Source organism: Pan troglodytes, chromosome 15 (assembly GCF_028858775.2).
Source record: "Pan troglodytes isolate AG18354 chromosome 15, NHGRI_mPanTro3-v2.0_pri, whole genome shotgun sequence".
NCBI classification, from domain to species: Eukaryota; Metazoa; Chordata; class Mammalia; order Primates; family Hominidae; genus Pan; species Pan troglodytes.
In genome coordinates, this window is record NC_072413.2 from 49,734,255 (window position 1) to 49,752,059 (window position 17,805).

General features: G+C 39.1%; 1 protein-coding gene and 1 non-coding gene across 6 annotated transcripts in view; both read left to right on the top strand.

Moving 5' to 3' along the window:
* The window catches only part of FRMD6 (FERM domain containing 6), a 78,914-nt gene extending 67,396 nt beyond the window's left edge, over positions 1 to 11,518 (top strand). For all 5 annotated transcript variants that reach the window (XM_001157785.7, XM_001157833.6, XM_063793392.1 and 2 more), the window contains exons 11-14: positions 833 to 1,168; positions 2,738 to 2,869; positions 6,564 to 6,655; positions 8,539 to 11,518. In XM_001157785.7, coding sequence (XP_001157785.3) covers positions 833 to 1,168; positions 2,738 to 2,869; positions 6,564 to 6,655; positions 8,539 to 8,823 — 845 coding nt within the window. In that variant the 3' untranslated portion in view covers positions 8,824 to 11,518. The remainder of the gene's footprint in view (positions 1 to 832; positions 1,169 to 2,737; positions 2,870 to 6,563; positions 6,656 to 8,538) is intronic.
* Positions 4,885 to 4,991, top strand: LOC112205533 (U6 spliceosomal RNA). The gene has a single exon (XR_002939472.1). It is a non-coding gene; the product is annotated as a U6 spliceosomal RNA (small nuclear RNA).
* Positions 11,519 to 17,805: the final 6,287 nt, after the last annotated feature.

Consider the following 17,805-nt stretch of genomic DNA (forward strand, 5'->3'; position numbering starts at 1 on the left):
GTTAGTTTAGTATGTAATAAAAGAGACTTTGCAGTGTTGTGTGTCTGACTGCGTTAAAGAACAGCACTGACATGTGAAATCAACAGCTTTACCAGTCAGAGTTGGAAATCATCAAACCAGTAGTGATTACTGGTATTTTCTAAGTAGATGATAAAGCCTCACTAATTCAGCCTAAGTGGAGAAAATCAATCTTATATTAATGAAAATCCAAATTTTAGAATATTCACAAGAAATTCTCAGAAGAATAGTTTTATTTTAAATTGTATTCAGCAGCTAGAGCTAAGCTAACAGTGGAACAAATTGAACAAATGAACAAATAAAATGAATGGCAATTAGCATAATTGTATTTATTAAGTAGTCTTCTAGAGCAGTGCTTCTGAAATTATCTGCAGAAAAGGGCCAGATTTTTAAAATATTTAATATGCTATGGATACTTTCGCAAAATACAAAATCACATTGGTGGCTGTCATGGCAATGTCACATAGCTCTGGAAGTTTCTAAATGTTCATATCACTCACTGAACTTATTTCACTATGGACCAATAAATTTGCAGACAAGAAGTGGTCTGTAACTACACTTTAAATACCACTCTTCTTATACTGCCTGAAGCTTTCAAAAAACTAAGTAGTTTAAATATCCCCCTCAAATCTGTTGCACTGGTTTTTATTCATTTTTCAGTCTTCTGAAGTCAAATTCCTATCTAAATTATTACTACTTTCCAATCACTAGATTCCGAATTTGAAGTTATCCTTGTTCTTGGCCTGATGAGTCACTTAAGCTCACCAGCCGTTCCTTCTGTCTTGGTTAATGAACTGTGTTCCCCATCACATAGAGAAGAAGCAGTACCGGGAATCTTACATCAGTGACAACCTGGACCTCGACATGGACCAGCTGGAAAAACGGTCGCGGGCCAGCGGGAGCAGTGCGGGCAGCATGAAACACAAGCGCCTGTCCCGTCATTCCACCGCCAGCCACAGCAGTTCCCACACCTCGGGCATTGAGGCAGACACCAAGCCCCGGGACACGGGGCCAGAAGACAGCTACTCCAGCAGTGCCATCCACCGCAAGCTGAAAACCTGCAGCTCAATGACCAGTCATGGCAGCTCCCACACCTCAGGGGTGGAGAGTGGCGGCAAAGACCGGCTGGAAGAGGACTTACAGGACGATGGTAACAGTACTGTCCCCTCACTGGCTCTCTGTTTAGTCTCCCAGTTTTTTCAAGCATTGGTTCTATAGAACTGGTGTCTGGAGAGCAACTTTAGGCAGTAGTAATAGAGTGGAAGAGGTGTCTTGTTGTCTTCCCCAATGACTTGGTTGAGTTGCTTATGTTTGGCTGTGAACAAAACATCCCTCTAGTTGTGATCCTTTGCGGCCACAAGACTGGATGGTTGTAGACTCAAAGTCTTAGCTGTTTCTATGAAGTAGATTGGAAATTAGTCCTGCTGCCCTTGTGTCTGTATTTCTGCTTCCCAGATTAAATAAAACAGTGGTTAGGACAGCACAGTGGAGTGCAGTAATAGTGACAGAAACATCTTGAACTTCTGGACCCCTCCCCACAAAGTAAAGATTGGAATCCATGCCATTGAGTTACTTAGTAATGTTTTTCTGAAGCACCTCCCGTGTAACTAGAACTATAGGGAGGATAAAAGAAATATAGCACCTGGCTGATAGGAACTTACTGCATGTTAAGGAGATAAGATGAATCCTATGGCTTATCTTAGCCAAACTTAACATTTGTGTCCCTCTTTTATATTATTTTTCTGTCTCAAATAAGTGCTGTAGCATTCAGGCTTGACGGAAAAGATAGACTTTGTTAAAGAAAAGTGCAGACCATCTTTTTGGTTTCTGTAGAATTTGTGTGGCTCTCAAGTCACTCAGTGCCAGTGCCCTTTAGGCAGCTATGGACATGGGGGGCTTTGTGAACTGTCATCTGCCTGTGTCAGTGAGCCTTGCTTTGGCATCAGGCAAAGGGCCCATCAGTTTTGGTTTGTCCTTTGTCATTGCAGCAAGGTAGTATAGTTTTTCTTCTTAAAAAATACAGAATAATTGGCAAATTATAGTATTAAAACACATATAGGTAATGCAGCAATCCGATAAGAAAGAACAAGTAGGCCAGGCATGGTGGCTCACACTTGTAATCCCGGCACTTTGGGAGGCCAAGGCAGGCGGATCACGAGGTCAAGAGATCAAGGCCATTCTGGCCAACATGATGAAACCTCATCTCTGCTAAAAATACAAAAATTAGATGGGCGTGGTGGCGCGCATCTTTAGTCGCAGCTACTCGGGAGGCTGAGGCAGGAGAATCGCTTGAACCCGGGAGGCGGAGGTTGCAGTGAGTGGAGATCACACCACTCCAGCCTGGTGACAGAGTGAGACTTCGTCTCAAAAAGAAAGAAATTGAGAAAGAAAGAAAGGAGGGAGGGAGGTAAGGAAGGAAGGAACAAGTAGTACCTGTTGAAAATGGTCCCAGGAAGGAAGGAAGGAAGGGAGGGAGGGAGGAAGGGAGGGAGGAAGGAAGGAAGGAAGGGAAGGAGGGAAGGAGGGAAGGAGGGAAGGAGGGAAGGAGTAAACAAGTAGTACCTGTTGAAAATGGTCCCTGGAGTTTCCTACTGGAGTCTCATTAGCAAATTTATTTTCAAATAGGAATAATTACATAGCCACCCTCAAAATATGGTTGCATATTATGATGGTCATTTCCCTTTTTGTCATTAACTATCTTTTTCTTCTTCTGTGTCAGAAATAGAGATGTTGGTTGATGACCCCCGGGATCTGGAGCAGATGAATGAAGAGTCTCTGGAAGTCAGCCCAGACATGTGCATCTACATCACGGAGGACATGCTCATGTCGCGGAAGCTGAATGGACACTCTGGTGAGCTCTTACGGGAAGTTATTCTTCCTTGGTAGCGGGTTATCCAGGACTGAAAAACACATGCCTCAGAAAATAGAAGGGGTGAGCTGGGGGCCCTAGACCAGAGACTGGACTGCACTAAGAGTCTCTTCAGGTCAGTGTTGTAAACTGCAGGATCCTATGCCTTCTGTGGAAGGCAGGGAAGAGGAGAAACACCCAGGACTGGGAATTAGCATTTTGTGCTCCATGCTTTGGACAAAAGGTAGTTGAACAGTAGGGTTCTCTTTATGTTATGCTGTGTCGAGAATCATATAATGTATCTGGAAGGCCTTGTAGACCCCTTCAGTCTGGCCTCCTTTTTACAGATAAGTTAACCTATAGTTCAAAGAGGACAAATCCAACATGGCTAGAAACAGAAGTAGGCCTCCAGGTTTTTGGGGTTTTTTTGTTTTTTGTTTTTCCCACTGTGTTATACTGGTAGAGGAGTCTGGGAGGAAAAGTGTCAAAATGGGTTGACCTAAAAAGACACTCTTAAATTCCATATTCGTATGAATTCCTGTAGAAAACATGCATTCCCTATAGTTATATAATACATCATATATATTTCTGTTACATGTAAGATACTATCTTTAAAAAACGGCAGCAGTATCAGTTTTGTTTATAGACATCAGTCAGATCTAACTGCTTTTGTCACACATCATGAATCAGTCTGTTCTTTAGAGAAATATGCCTCAGGAACCAGCACTATTGAAATGGCCCCTTCCAGCTTTGATTGAATGAAGGGCCTGACTGAGGTAGCCTGTCCCTGCTCTGGCAAATCCACAGCTCCTGATGTTCATCGAGCCTCTTCCTCCAGGTGCCAGGCACTGGAAATCAGAGAGGAATCAGACCGATACACAGTCACTACCATCCTGGCACTTAGTCTTCAAGAGCAGGAGGCATCTTTTATTTCAGAATTCTGTTTGCTAACCCAACAGAACCCTGGCTTCCCAGACCTGCCTGTAGCTGCAGAGAATCATCTCTCTGACCAACACTGACTCATTAGGCTGCTTACCCTAAACATGCTTAGAGTTCATATACCAAACGTTGCCCCTTTTTGCCCATGTACTTTATGATATTGAATTTTCTCCTATAATTACATTTTAATTTAAATTCACAATTATATGCACATTATAGGTCCATGTATATAGCTCTGTGTGTATATGCTTGTGGAAAGGAAATGGTCTAAAAACTGTGTATGCCGCAGTGCCTTTGGGAAGGGAGGTATGAGGGAAGCTGACCTGGACTTTGCGTTTATATATTTCTGCATTTAATTTTTATAAGACTGTTAATTTTAAATAGAAATAAAATTTAAGTAAAAAACCTGGCTGTTTAAGAAGATTTATATATAAAAAAAGTTTGTTGAAATGCTATAAATAATTAAAGAATGAGTGGTAAGGCCAGGTGTGGTGGCTCACACGTATAATCCCAGCACTTTGGGAGGCCAAGGTGGGTGGATCACCTGAGGTCAGGAGTTGGAGATCAGCCTGGCCAACGTGGTGAAACCCCATCTCTACTAAAAATACAAAAAAAAAATTAGCCGCAGGCCTATAATCCCAGCTACATGGGTGGCTGGGGCAGGAGAATCGCTTGAACCCAGGAGGCAGAGGTTGCAGTGAGCCGAGATTGCGTCACTGTACTCCATCCTGGGCAACAGAGTGAGACTCTGTCAAAAAAAAAAAAAAAGAAAGAAAAAGAACAAGTGGTTAAATTATACCTTATTCATACAATGGTATATAACCATTAAATTTGAGATTTTCAAACAGTATTTAATAACATAAGAAGGATAGTTAAGATAAACAGTAAAAATTATATAAAATGTCATCTAATTAAAAACAATATTTATCTGTGTATTTAAAAAACGTAAAACTATTAATAGCCTTTTATTTGGATGTTAGGGTTATAGATGATTTTATTTTCTTTCTTACATCATCTTAGTTTTCTAAATTCTCTATTAATTTGAGCATTTAAACGTTGCTTGTAAAACATTCAGCTAAGTACTCGCCTTGGCAGCACATACACTAAAGTTGCAGTGATACAGAGAAGATTAGCATGGCCCCTGTGCAAGGATGACATGCAAATTTGTGAAGTGTTCCATATCTTTCAAAAAAAAAAAAAAAACACTCAGCTAAGATTGAGTAGTGATAAAGTGTACCACACTGTCTTTCATTCTTACAGAGTTTGATAGGGGTTGGTTAAGTGTTTTGAGCATCAGCTCGGTGTTGACTTTTCCAGTGGTGGGTCTGAGTTTGGAGAAGACTCTTTACAGGCATGATAGCTGAGGGCACATTTACCAGGAAATCGAAAAGGAACCATGACAACTTGTTTAAAGGTTTAATGCTCTTTAGAAGATAAAGATCGTTTGAGATCCTTTACTAAAGCCATTTGTACTAACTCCTAAAACATGAGTATCCCCTGAGTTTTAAAAGTGTCTACTTGTAAACCAGTAATGTCTTCATATTTCATGTTTCAATTGAACTAATTATTGAATACTTAATATGTTTATGGCATATGCTAGACACTGAGTCATTATGAGATGTTTCTAAAGAGTTAAGGGGTAGAACACAAGTCATTCTGTAGACTACTAGCAGTAGTTGAATAAGAATCACATTACTTAAAGGGTTTTTTGTTGTTTTTTTAAGAAGCCATTTGGCCTTATGGATCTAGGGCTTGACCTGTAGTACACTTGCTTCATCCATTGGCAAGAAAAATTTCAGCGGTGTTCACTTACACCTCTAGTTCTTACTGGTAATTTTACCTTCTGAGACATGTTTCTACTCAGTGCTTCACTCATATGCCAGTCACATAGGGAAATGTCAGCCCTGGATTTCTGCTTCTGAAATTTTAGCGGGTTTCCACCGAGTGCTAAAGTGATTAGGTTAGGTGCTCTGTTGTTCTCAAAGACCCAGTACTGAATTTTCACTGTGGCCTCCCAGTTTGTCTCCTCCCAGGGGGATGTGCTGCAGGAGGTATGTGCCAAGTGTCCCATCACCCAAAAAGAGCTGCCGTGAACTGAGTGTATCCATGTATAGTCCCTGTACCTCACCCTTTTATGCATTCACTGTGTAATTATTAAAACTAGCAGGCAGGTGCTGTTATTGGCCCGATTTTATACGAGAAGGAGACTGAGACACTGAGAGGCTAAGTAACTGGCCAGGACACATGGCTAATTAGTTATCTGGGCCAGGTTCCAGCCAGATCTATCTGACTTCAGAGGCCAGAGCCCCCACAATTCACCACTATACATCCAAGCCGAACCAAATCTAGAAGGCATGTGTTCAGTAAGGGTTAAGTTTAATGTTGCTGCTGAATAGAAAGGGGAAGAGGGGAAGCTTTATGAGATGCAGTAAATAGGCTGCTTTACACCTATAGTCTTTGCTTCTTGTCTGTAACTTCATCATAAATAGCTTAATTAGAAGTTTGTTTTAGAAAATTCAGACTCTAAACATCTTCCTACACTCTAACCCTACATTGACTCATTAACCTCTATTTACTGTAAGATGAGAGAGAGAGTGTGTGCTGTTCTGGTTGTCTGCCACCAAAGAGTCACAGTGAAACTTTTTGGTAATGGTTAATATTTGATTTTTCATTCCTGATAGCAATATGTCAGAATATATGGCAAGAGGTGTGAATAATTTGAAGTATTTATTGTTTTTATCTCTGTGTTTTATTTCAGGGTTGATTGTGAAAGAAATTGGGTCTTCCACCTCGAGCTCTTCAGAAACAGTTGTTAAGCTTCGTGGCCAGAGTACTGATTCTCTTCCACAGGTATTAAAGGAATTGAAAAATATCAATTAGGAAACTGAAGTTATAGAAAATTTTAAGTAGTAACTTACATTTATACAAATGAGCAAAAATTAAAAACCCTAAGGAAATGATCCTTCCTAGATACGTACATTCTAGCTTTATTCTGAATTTATTTCCATCTTATTTGCTAGTTCTGCTTATCTTTGAGTTGATTTTTACTTAGATAAATTATAGGTTTTGCTTCACATTTTATATGGTTGGGAAACCTCTGTTCTTCAGACTTCAGGCGAACCACGTGTGCACATGCATGTGTCTGTGTGTGTTGCTTGTCCTCAACCTGGGAGAATAATATTTTTTGTCAGTGTGTTCTGGCAGAAATGTTTCCACACTCTGGTTATTCCATTCAGATTGAATTTTCAAAGTATGCTGAGCCTAGAGCATTTGACAACCTGTGATCATTGGTTAAACTATTAAATGTCCAGCAATATAGATAAAATACTCTGAAACTCATGGTTTCAGCATTTGGATGTAATGTATGACTAATGGCCCTAATTCCTGAGCACTTCCTCCCTCCTCCTGCCTTTCTTTCTTGGGCTCTCTTTGTGTCTTGTTTTTTTCCCTTCTGTGTGTGTTTCTCTTTTTTCATTTGCATTCTGGCTCTCCTTGTCCCCTACTTTTCTCTTCCTCTTTCCTCCCTTTTTTCTCATTTGTCTTTTCTTTCTCTTACTTGCGTTGAAGTAACCATAATGTGAAAATGATGTTTATGAAATATTTTCCTGAAAACTGCAATGAGTAATCTACTCTTAAGAGATGTTTCTGGGGCACAGCTGATAGTCAGATTCCACACGTACACTATGGGGAGAACTTTGTGTGCCTTCCTTGAGAGTTTGTGGGGATGACCAAATGATTCTATGTGTGAAATCCTGTTGGAGTCTGGGAAGACTGCATCAGCACAAGGGATCACTCGGATGTGACACTTCGTACTAAAACATGCTTCTGGAACTTTTGCCTCTAGCAAAAATTGTATCTTATTCTAACAGGGTTGTCCTTTGTGGTGGGAAGCAGCAAAATTTAAAGATATAATACCTGGTTTCCTTAAATAACCCATTGCATATCTTCCATTCATATAATTATCAGAATCATTTTTAACCTATTTCTAATACCACCTCTTGGGATAATAAAAAAAAGTCTGCCCCCTGCTGTGTACAGCATTTGGCGGAACCCCCCCCCACCCCTGACTCGTGTTCGGCAACTTAGTCCTGGTGCCTGCCTCCCAGCCTCTTCAACACCAAGAACACCCTATATCCTACCCAGCACCAAGAACACTTTATATTCAACCCAAGAATTCTGGCCTTTTAAAGAGAAAAACTGTGTTTCTTGGTAATAATTGGTTTATTTTCCTATTTCTTAATAAAATAATAACAGACCTTGGCCTAAAAGGTCTGAATTGCCATATCCTAGTGAAAAAAAAAAAACGGAAGCCATGTCTTTACCTATATGACCTTATTTCAAGATAATTACTTGATTTCTGAAATGCTAGGGATAGTTGGATTCCTGTTGTATTTGCCCCTCTGTGCTTTGGATTATTTATCTGTAAAATGAGGAGAATGATAGTGCCTGCTTCCTAGGACTGTTAGGAAGATTAAATGAGTTAATGCATGCCGAGTATTTAGGTCAGGGCCTGGCACATAGTAATTGCTCGGTAAATGTTAGCTGCTATTATTACTGGTGGAGGTGGTGTTGATGATATATTTCCCCATACAGCCCAGAAACCACAGATGGGAAACCACTTTCTAACATGTAAGGATTACTTAACCTTTTGTGGTTCTGTAGCATCTCTCTTTACAAGGCAAATATTCTAACCTTTCACTTTAAAGTTGTTTCAACCTTCCCTTATCTTGCAGACTATATGTCGGAAACCAAAGACCTCCACTGATCGACACAGCTTGAGCCTCGATGACATCAGACTTTACCAGAAAGACTTCTTGCGCATTGCAGGTCTGTGTCAGGACACTGCTCAGAGTTACACCTTTGGATGTGGCCATGAACTGGATGAGGAAGGCCTCTATTGCAACAGTTGCTTGGCCCAGCAGTGCATCAACATCCAAGATGCTTTTCCAGTCAAAAGAACCAGCAAATACTTTTCTCTGGATCTCACTCATGATGAAGTTCCAGAGTTTGTTGTGTAAAGTCCGTCTGTGTGCAGCTGTACAGGCAGCTTACTGTTTGCTAGAGGATGCGAAAGTCATAAGTTCTTTACATATTACTTGTGCCATATCTTCTTCACCCTAAACATAGCTCTTTCTTTATAATATTTGTGATGATGGAAACAAAAGCCTTGGAACAATTGCACTTTAAGTATTACACAGAAGTAAAAGAACTACAGAAAATGTACAGCAAGACAAGTGCCCGGAAGTTCACTGATCCTTCAGAAGGAAATGCGCTTTACTGATTGCAAAGCCTTCAGAATATTGGAGTGTGGTGTGTTTGCTCATCTGATGCTTTTTAGTTCAGTTACATGTAACATCACATTTTTTTATCACGTGAAAGATGTTAGATTTGTTTGCTTATAAATTTTTTACCACTCCCACATAAAATGCTCATAGTTTGGGAGAGGAAAGAGGGAAGATTCTCTCTTCTTTTAACAGAGAGATGGTTGCTCTGTATACCCATTGCTTCCTCCCTGAGGCTGTCCCAAAGTGAACACTGATGGAGTGGTCAAAATCATAAGGTTGTAGCAAGCCAAAGATACGTACGTGACGGAAGCACATAAGCAATAAGCAGAACACCAGAAGTGCATGCTGTGATGCCTGTGACTCCTTCATCCCGCTCAGTGCCATGTCCTCTTCTGTGATCTTCCAGAAAGCTCCAGGATTCATTTGAGTTCCACATCCAAGTAACAGATGAATTATATTCATGTTGTAATGCATTTTGTGGAGTTTACAAAACCAGTGTCTGTTAAAACTTTGGAAAATGTCTTAGAAAACGTTGGTGCTTGGTGATGCTTTATTTGTTTAATTATCAAGAACAAATTATGGCAATGCTAGTTTCTACCAAAATACTCTGTGTATATATTATACATATATAAATACATGGGATTGTGTATGTCTATATGTGTTTAAAGCTTACTATGTCTTCATTTTGGCTTCCATGACTATCTTTTATACATGGAATTCCTTAAGATTGAGAATATGTCACTGAGTGAATGATACCTGCAGACAGTCAGTTGATATATGTAGAGTTCAGAATGACTGTTTTCTCATGTGCCTTTGGCCATGATTCTCAACACTGATTGTATAACAGAATTTTGGGGGGAGCTTTTAAAAAATAATGACTGAGTCTCCCACCAGACCGATTACATCATTCTCTTGTGGCGGGACCCAAGTAGAATTGCCTTTTCTTTTAAAGTTCTCCAGATGGAGCTAATATGCAACAAAGTTGAAAACCACTGATCCCGGGGGTGTCTTTTGTTAATTTTGAAGTAAAAGTGTACAGAAGACGTAGTGTATGAGAAAGGGCCATTTTTAAGACAGTTACCTGTTGTGCTGCTGTTACAATATATAATGAAACCAAGTCAGGGGAGTGAATTTATCAATCTTTTGATGTAAAGTAAAAACGTTGTTCACACTTCAGGAGAGAACTTCATAGCACAGTGTCTTTCTATAAGATATTTTTAATGATTTAGTATTTTACAACATTTGTTTACCATATTTTGATATACCATTTTTTTCTATCTGCCCAGTTTTATTAAAAAAACTATATATTATTTTCTAAAGAAACAATCATATTTTTATACAAAATTATGTTTTCAGGTAACGAAATAGATTTAGGGTACAGTGGAACATAAGCAGTGTTACCCCTGGCTGGGAGTCAGTATTATACAACAAATGGTGAGCTGGAACATGCCCTGTCTGTGCTGTCCCTCCTGTGCTGGGTCGCGGATGTGTAGGCAACATTGCCTTATCACGCTAGGTTCACCTGACACTTTAAAAGGAAAAAAAGTTCCATAGAGTTCTGTGGTCACAAAATTGTTTTGCTTTTATCAAATACTTTAATAGAACCAAAGTTGCAGATATTGGAATGTATGGAAGTATCTCAGTCTCTGCATAAGAGGATTAAAGTATGAAAGGATCATTTAATGACTGTTTTACTTATAAGTCATTAAGTAATCCACCATTTCTTATGGATGACGCTTAAGCCTGGTGAGGTTTGTACTCTAAGGAGCCCAGATCATAATGCAGTGCATTTCCTTAGCCCTTAGAGTTTCTTGCAAACATTTAAAAAAAGACATATTTAAGAAAGAAAGATAAAGAAAAAACATATTTAATTACTGTAAACAGGTACTGCTTTATGTTTATTTTCTCTCTACTTCAACCAAAATCAGATCTTTAAGGTTTTGCTGACATTGTTGGTGGTTTTGCACATGTTCTTTCTAATTGGATTTATGAATAGTCCTATGGGTTTTCAAAGATGAATCATGCTAAGAACACTTCTGCTTTTTGATCCACTGTTTGCAGCAGAATTATATATATGTATAGGAAAAATCCACTTTGAATAATCCATATTTTGTATTTGGAAATTGTTTTTAAAAATAAAAAGGAAAGGAAATATATAAAGCTGTTATTTATTCTGCATTTCTTACATATCTATCACTTGTCAGTATACCCGTTTTGGTATATATTGCCTCTGCACATCTACATTTGTATATGCAACAGTGAGCTTTATATCTACATAAACTGTAAATAATCCTTTCTGTGAAAGGATCATCATATCAAGATGATACCAAAAGTATGTAAAAAGAAACCTGCATTATTTTGTAATTATTTCTTATAGATATTTCATGGTAAGATTAGCAGTCAATAAAGTTACTTTTTTGCCTTTAAATTGCCTTTTTGATTATTAGAGCTCTCAAGCGAGAAGCATTAAGGAGTGACAGTGTTTTCTTCATGTTCTTTGCTGTAATGGAGCACAGTAAAGGACAACAAGGTTCCATGTGATAGTATTCCAAGTAAAACAGTCCTGGTGGTGACGATGGTAATAGCTGATGCTGAGTACTACCATGTGCCAGACCCAGTTTCACATGTATTCAGATTTCATGTGTTCAGTCATTTAATCCTCATATCCCCATAAGGCAGGTACTATTATTATTCTTAGTTGCAGATGTGAAGGAATCAAGCTTCCAGGAGTTTGTGGTAGTCAGCCACTGTTGAGTTCAAATTATGGAGCTGAAAAAAACTCTCCTTTAAAAAGAAATATTTTAACTAAAATAAGTAACTTAAACCTGAAAACCGTCATCATTGGACTGTTGGTTTAATTATAAAATGAACAAATGGTTGCATTTAAAAGCATGCATTCACAAAGCTGAACGTGAGGGCAGCATGGCATTAAGGAAAGAGCCCAGAGTTGAGAGTCAACAGCATTCTGAAAAGCCCCAGCTCTTTTTCTGAAGGGAAATCCATTACCTTCTCTTTGCTCCACTTCTCTTGGCCAAAAAATGGAGATGATAATTCAAAGGACTGCTTGGAGAATTAGATAAGGTAATGGTTTAGTATGCCCCTGATGACTAGGTGGGAAAAAGGAGGGCTGTCAAATCTAACATTTAACTTTTGTGAAACAGAGCCATTTGGATTCACACAGTCCAAAAAAGTTTTCTAGTCAAGTGTTATGAATTTTGCAGTGTCTGATAAATTGTGAGTTGGAGTCCAGGAAAGAAAATACTTGGTACCTACTATGCATCTAATATTACAAACACCATGTCTAATCCTCACAACCCTTCAAGGAGTTGTCACTCTCATTTCACAGCTGAGGAAACAGTTAAACTTGCCCACGATTCTACAGCTAGTGAGTGGTAAAGCAGAGTTTTAAACCCAAACTTTTCTCTAAAAGCCGTGCTTTTTTTTTTATACTGTATACAGTTGTTACCCAATGCCCTTAAAGAAAGATCAGAGCCTAATAGGGAAGACAGACTCCAACTGTGATAGCGGATAAATGAAATTTATTTGCTAACTTCGTAATTTTTTTGAGCATCTACTGTGTGCCAGACTATATAGAGGGCTTATATAGGCATTGCTTTGGCCAAGAGGCAGTAAAGACCTGGGAGGTGGGGAATGGGAGGCAGGAAGATCAGAGAAGATTTTACTGGAAAGGCCATTTTATTTGCATGGGGACTTCTGGCAGGATGGAGTAAGGGGCAAACTATCCAGGCAAAAGCTTAGAAGGTGGAGATAACAGTGGTCAGTCAAGGGACCTGCAAGAACCTCAAGGGGCCTTTTGGCTTGAGTAATCATGCTCCAATCTAGCCATGAAAGCCTTGGACGCCCAAATGAGGACACTGAGTTTTTTCTGGACAGAAGGGAGCTACAAAAGGAAGAGACGTGTGTTTGGGGCTTGAGAGAAATAATGGGAGCCATGCTAACAAAAGGTGGGGAGACAGTTGGAAGGTGATGAGGGTCTGAATTGAGGGTGTGGTAGCAGAGAAAAAAGGAAAACATTCAAAAGCAGAACCAAGGGACTGTGTTACACACAAACAGGTTGTCATCTCCTAAATACTACCAGAGAAGTAGGCAATCTTCCCTTACTCGGCAAAGTCCTTGGGAAGACTAGAGTTAAGTACTACTTTATAATATGAATTAAAATCCACTCGATAAATTTGTTGAATGTTAAAAATTGGCACAATGGCTACAACTGCTCTAGTCTATAGCAGTGGTTCTCAACCCTGACTGCACGTCAGAATGACCTAGAGAGTTTAAAACAGTATAGTCTGGGTCCCAGCCCAAAGCTTCTGATATATTTGGTCTCAGGGTAGTTCCACAAGTGATGCTAATGTGCATCAGGGTTGCAACCCATGGGTCTATAACATGAGCCCGAGCCATATAGACCAGCCAGGCTATCTGCTCCTGAACTGGTATGATCTATAGTTGGGATGGATCGGGTCTCCAGAGTGTCTGGGTATATTGCATTTTGTTAGAATGACGTTTTCTTTTGCCAATAAAGCCGTCAGAGAGTGGACCAATGTTTGAGTGGGGCAGTCAACTCACCATTTCAGAAAGTCTGAATACACCCACATTCTAGAGATCAGGGTGTTACATATGACTGGCTAAGTATGAGGGTGGGGATAATGTGAGTACGGTAAAATATTTAAAAATCTCCTCCCTATCATTCTTGTATTTGCCTTGTCATTTCTCTAGTGCTTTATACAAGCTGATCCCCACACAGAGGAATAATGAAAATAAGTAAGCTAAATTCCACCCAGCCCTTAGGTTCTGAAGACATGTATTTTGAATTAATGGAGAAGTCTGACCTCTGAGAAGTCCTGCTCAGAGGCTATAAGCCATTGTAGGGGATAAAGTTATATATTCTCAAGAGACTAATTGAAGGTCTATGAACATGGCACAGCTATAATTAACCAACTCATTACTTAGGATGGGTGTTTACCCATCTGGTGTCAACTGTAGTCAGCTGAGGGATCCTCAATTTATTACTGTCATTACTGCAAGATGGATTTCATAAGAACAGATAGTTCCCAACTTAGGAAGGAAGACTCAGTTCCAAATTTGCTTCTAAATTGGTTGTTTGACATTTAGAACACACGTCCCCAGCCTCCCTAACTAGCTCATAAATGCCTGTTCAACACAGAGATATTATTAGAGATGATTTTTTTTTCTGTGTATTAGTAATCATCTGTCAAAGAGGCAGGCCCACAACATAAATAAGGTAGGTGGAGTGACCCCACAACCAGATAGAGATGATATACCCCCTGTAGACCAGTAGTTCAATCTTCCGGTTTTACTTCTCATAGTGCATTCATGCCCTACTATGGATAACAGTAGAAGAAAGCTTCAGGCAAGCCATGCCAAGATGAAGCAGCTCTTAGCCAGTTTTCCCTTAGAGTTCCATGAGGGATGCATCCACTGTTTTCTCATCCACACCCTCTAGTCCAGAGCGGCTCAGGCTGCTCTGCCATCATGAAAGAGTAGGCTAGAACAGGCCCTTTTCTCCTGACCTGCAGAGGTGGAAGAGGATAGGTCTAGGAGCTACTCTAAGGAGCAGAGGCCCCAGGGTCTTCTTTAGACTCTACTGCTGAATTGCTAGAGTAAGAATAACAGGCTTTAAGAGAGAAGGTAACGAGCCTGTATTGGGGCCTTTAAATGCAACATCAATAGGAATGTGTAAGACCATAAAGTCCATGGGAGGATTTCAAAGAAGACTGAAACAAATTGATATACCCTATTCCTAAAAGGAAAGAATGATATAAGTGTCAAGTTTTCCCATCAATTCCAATCAAAATCCCAAATGAAACATTTCAGCCATGACGGAAAGCTGGGTATTACTTTTACCCTCCCACCTTAAATAATTAAAAATAGAAAAAATATGAATAAAAAATGTTTTTTAGACATTTGACAATAGGTAAAGCAGTAGAGTAGCCCCCAGAGAAGGAAACTAAACAAGGTGAGCATGATCAATGCCTCATCTGACAGCCTGAGTGTTCCCAGGCCACAGCACAGACAGGAGGAAATTAAATGGATCCCAGAAGTCTCCCTGAATTGAGAAGGCAGAGTTGAGAATTTAGGTAGGCCAAGGTGGCCAGAGTTCACAGGGCAGAGTACCAGAGAAAGAGCTGTGCAGAGTGAAGGGGAAGGCCATGAAGATCCGCAGAAGGTTCCCCTCTAGCCTTCAGCTCAGTGCTGATCTGCAAATACCTGTGAGGAAAGCACCGAGGCAGGGAGTGAGCCAGGAGAAAAGAACAAAACCATCCCTGGAGCTCATGTAAGGCCAAGAACAGTTTCAGTCCCCACCAAGTAGAATGAAAAAGCCTTGTAATACATGGGACACCTCATAAAGGACTCAAGGGTGTTGCTCCGGTCCTGCCTAACAAAGCTTAAAAAGCAACCAGCCTTTTTAAATATTGAAAGAAAAATGCTATCCACTTAGAATTCTATACCCAGCAAAAATCTCTTTCAAAAACAAAGATGAAATAAAACCTTTCTCACGCATACAAAAGCTGAAAGAATTCAACACCAGAGCTGCACAAGGAATGTTAATGGAAGTCTTTTAGGCCAAGAAAAAAAAAAAAAAGCCAGATTAAAAAAACTACATCTACACAAAGAATGAAGAGCCCCAGAAATGGTAACTTGTGGGCAAATACAAAAGTTTTTAAAAATATTTTAAATCTCTTTACAAAATTATCAACTATTTAAAGCAAAAATAAAAACAATGCATTGTGGGGTTTGTGACATATGTAAAAAGTAAAATGTCTCACCACAATAGCAGAAAGAAAAAAATGAAAGTATACTGTTGTAGGTTTCTTATGCTATATTTGAAATGGTATAATATTACTTAAAGATGGACTATGATAGTTTAAAGATGTATACTATAAACTCTAGAACAACCACTAGAAATAAAGCAAAGAGGCAGCTGGGCACGGTGGCTCACACCTGTAATCCCAGCACTTTGGGAGGCTGAGGAGGGAGGATCACGAGGTCAGGAGATCAAGACCATCCTGGCTAACATGGTGAAACCCTGTCTCTACTAAAAATACAAAAAAAAAAAAAAAAAATAGCCGGGTGTGGTGGCAGGCACCTGTAGTCCCAGCTACTCAGGAGGCTGAGGCAGGAGAATGGCATGATCCCGGGAAGTGGAGCTTGCAGTGAGCCAAGATTGTGCCACTGCACTCCAGCCTGGGCGACAGAGCGAGACTCCATCTCAATAATAATAAATAAATAAATAAATAAATAAATAAATAAATAAATAAATGAAACAAAGAGGCATAAGTGATAAAGTAGAATAAGAAAATAATAAACTGAAAAGAAGGCACACAAAAAGGGAAAAAGGGTCAAAAACAAATAGGGCAAGTAAAAAAATAGAAAACTGGTACATTTAAACCCAGCCATATCAATAATCAAATTAAATGTAAAATTTACCCCAAAGACATTACAAGGACTAGCCAAGAATATTTTGAAATATAGACCCAATGAGGAGGTATTTACCTTTCCAGATGCAAACACACTATAGGGCTCCTGTTATTAACGATACTAACACAACAATAGCCATTTAGGGCAAGGACTGGCAAAGTTTTCCCATAAAGGACCAAAGAGTAAATATTTTGGACTTTGCCATCATACCGTCTCTGTTGCAACTACTTTAACACTGCCACTGCAGCCTGAAAGCAGCCATCGTCAATATGTAAACAAATGAGCATGGCTGTGTTCCAATAAAACTTTATTTACAAAAACAGGCAGCAGGCTGGATTTAGCTCACAGGCTGTGGTTTGCCAATCCCTGATTTAGAGCAATGTAACAGACAAAGAATCCAGGAACAGACGAATCTACAAATGGGAACTGAGTATATAAAACACACAGCATTTCAAATCATAGAGGGAAAGATGGATTATGCAATAGTTAATGCTGAAAAAATTAGCTTTCTTTTGAAAAATAAAATTAAATCTCAGTCTTTTACCTTACACAAAAATAAATAGCTAAATAGTTAAAAATTAAAACTATCAAAGTATTAGAGGGCAATAGAGAAAGTTTAGGGCGGGGAAACTTCCCTAAAATCCACACATTACTCCCAAGTCACACAAAAAATTTGATAAATTTGAAATCAAAAAAAGGCTGAAAAACTCTTTATACCATTACCTAAAGATAGGTGACATGGGGAAAATATCTACAACTTTTACAAATACAAATAATTGGGTCTATAGCATATTAAGAGATTCTGCAAACTCCCAAACAACACAGTAGAAATATTAGAAGGATCTATGCATGGGCAATTCACAGAGGAAAAGTTTTAAAACAGCTTATAAATGTGGGAAAAGCTGTTCAACCTTACCAGTAACAATTTAACCAAACATTAATATACTGATTTTTTTGTCTGTCAAACTGACAAGTTAAAATGATTGATAATATCTAGTGTTTGTAAGAGTGTGAAGAAATAGATACGTTCATAATTTTTTATCATAGTGTAAATTAATACTGCATTTTTGTAGGACGATTTGGTAGTTTCTACCAAAATTTTGAATAAAATTACCTTGCAACTCAACGATTTGATTTCTAAATATTTATCCTATAGAAATAAACATAAAAATTTAACAGTATTGATTTGAAAAGAGAAACATGTTATACAATCTAGGTGTCAAATAAATATTGGCACAATCTTATTATGGAGTTAAAAAT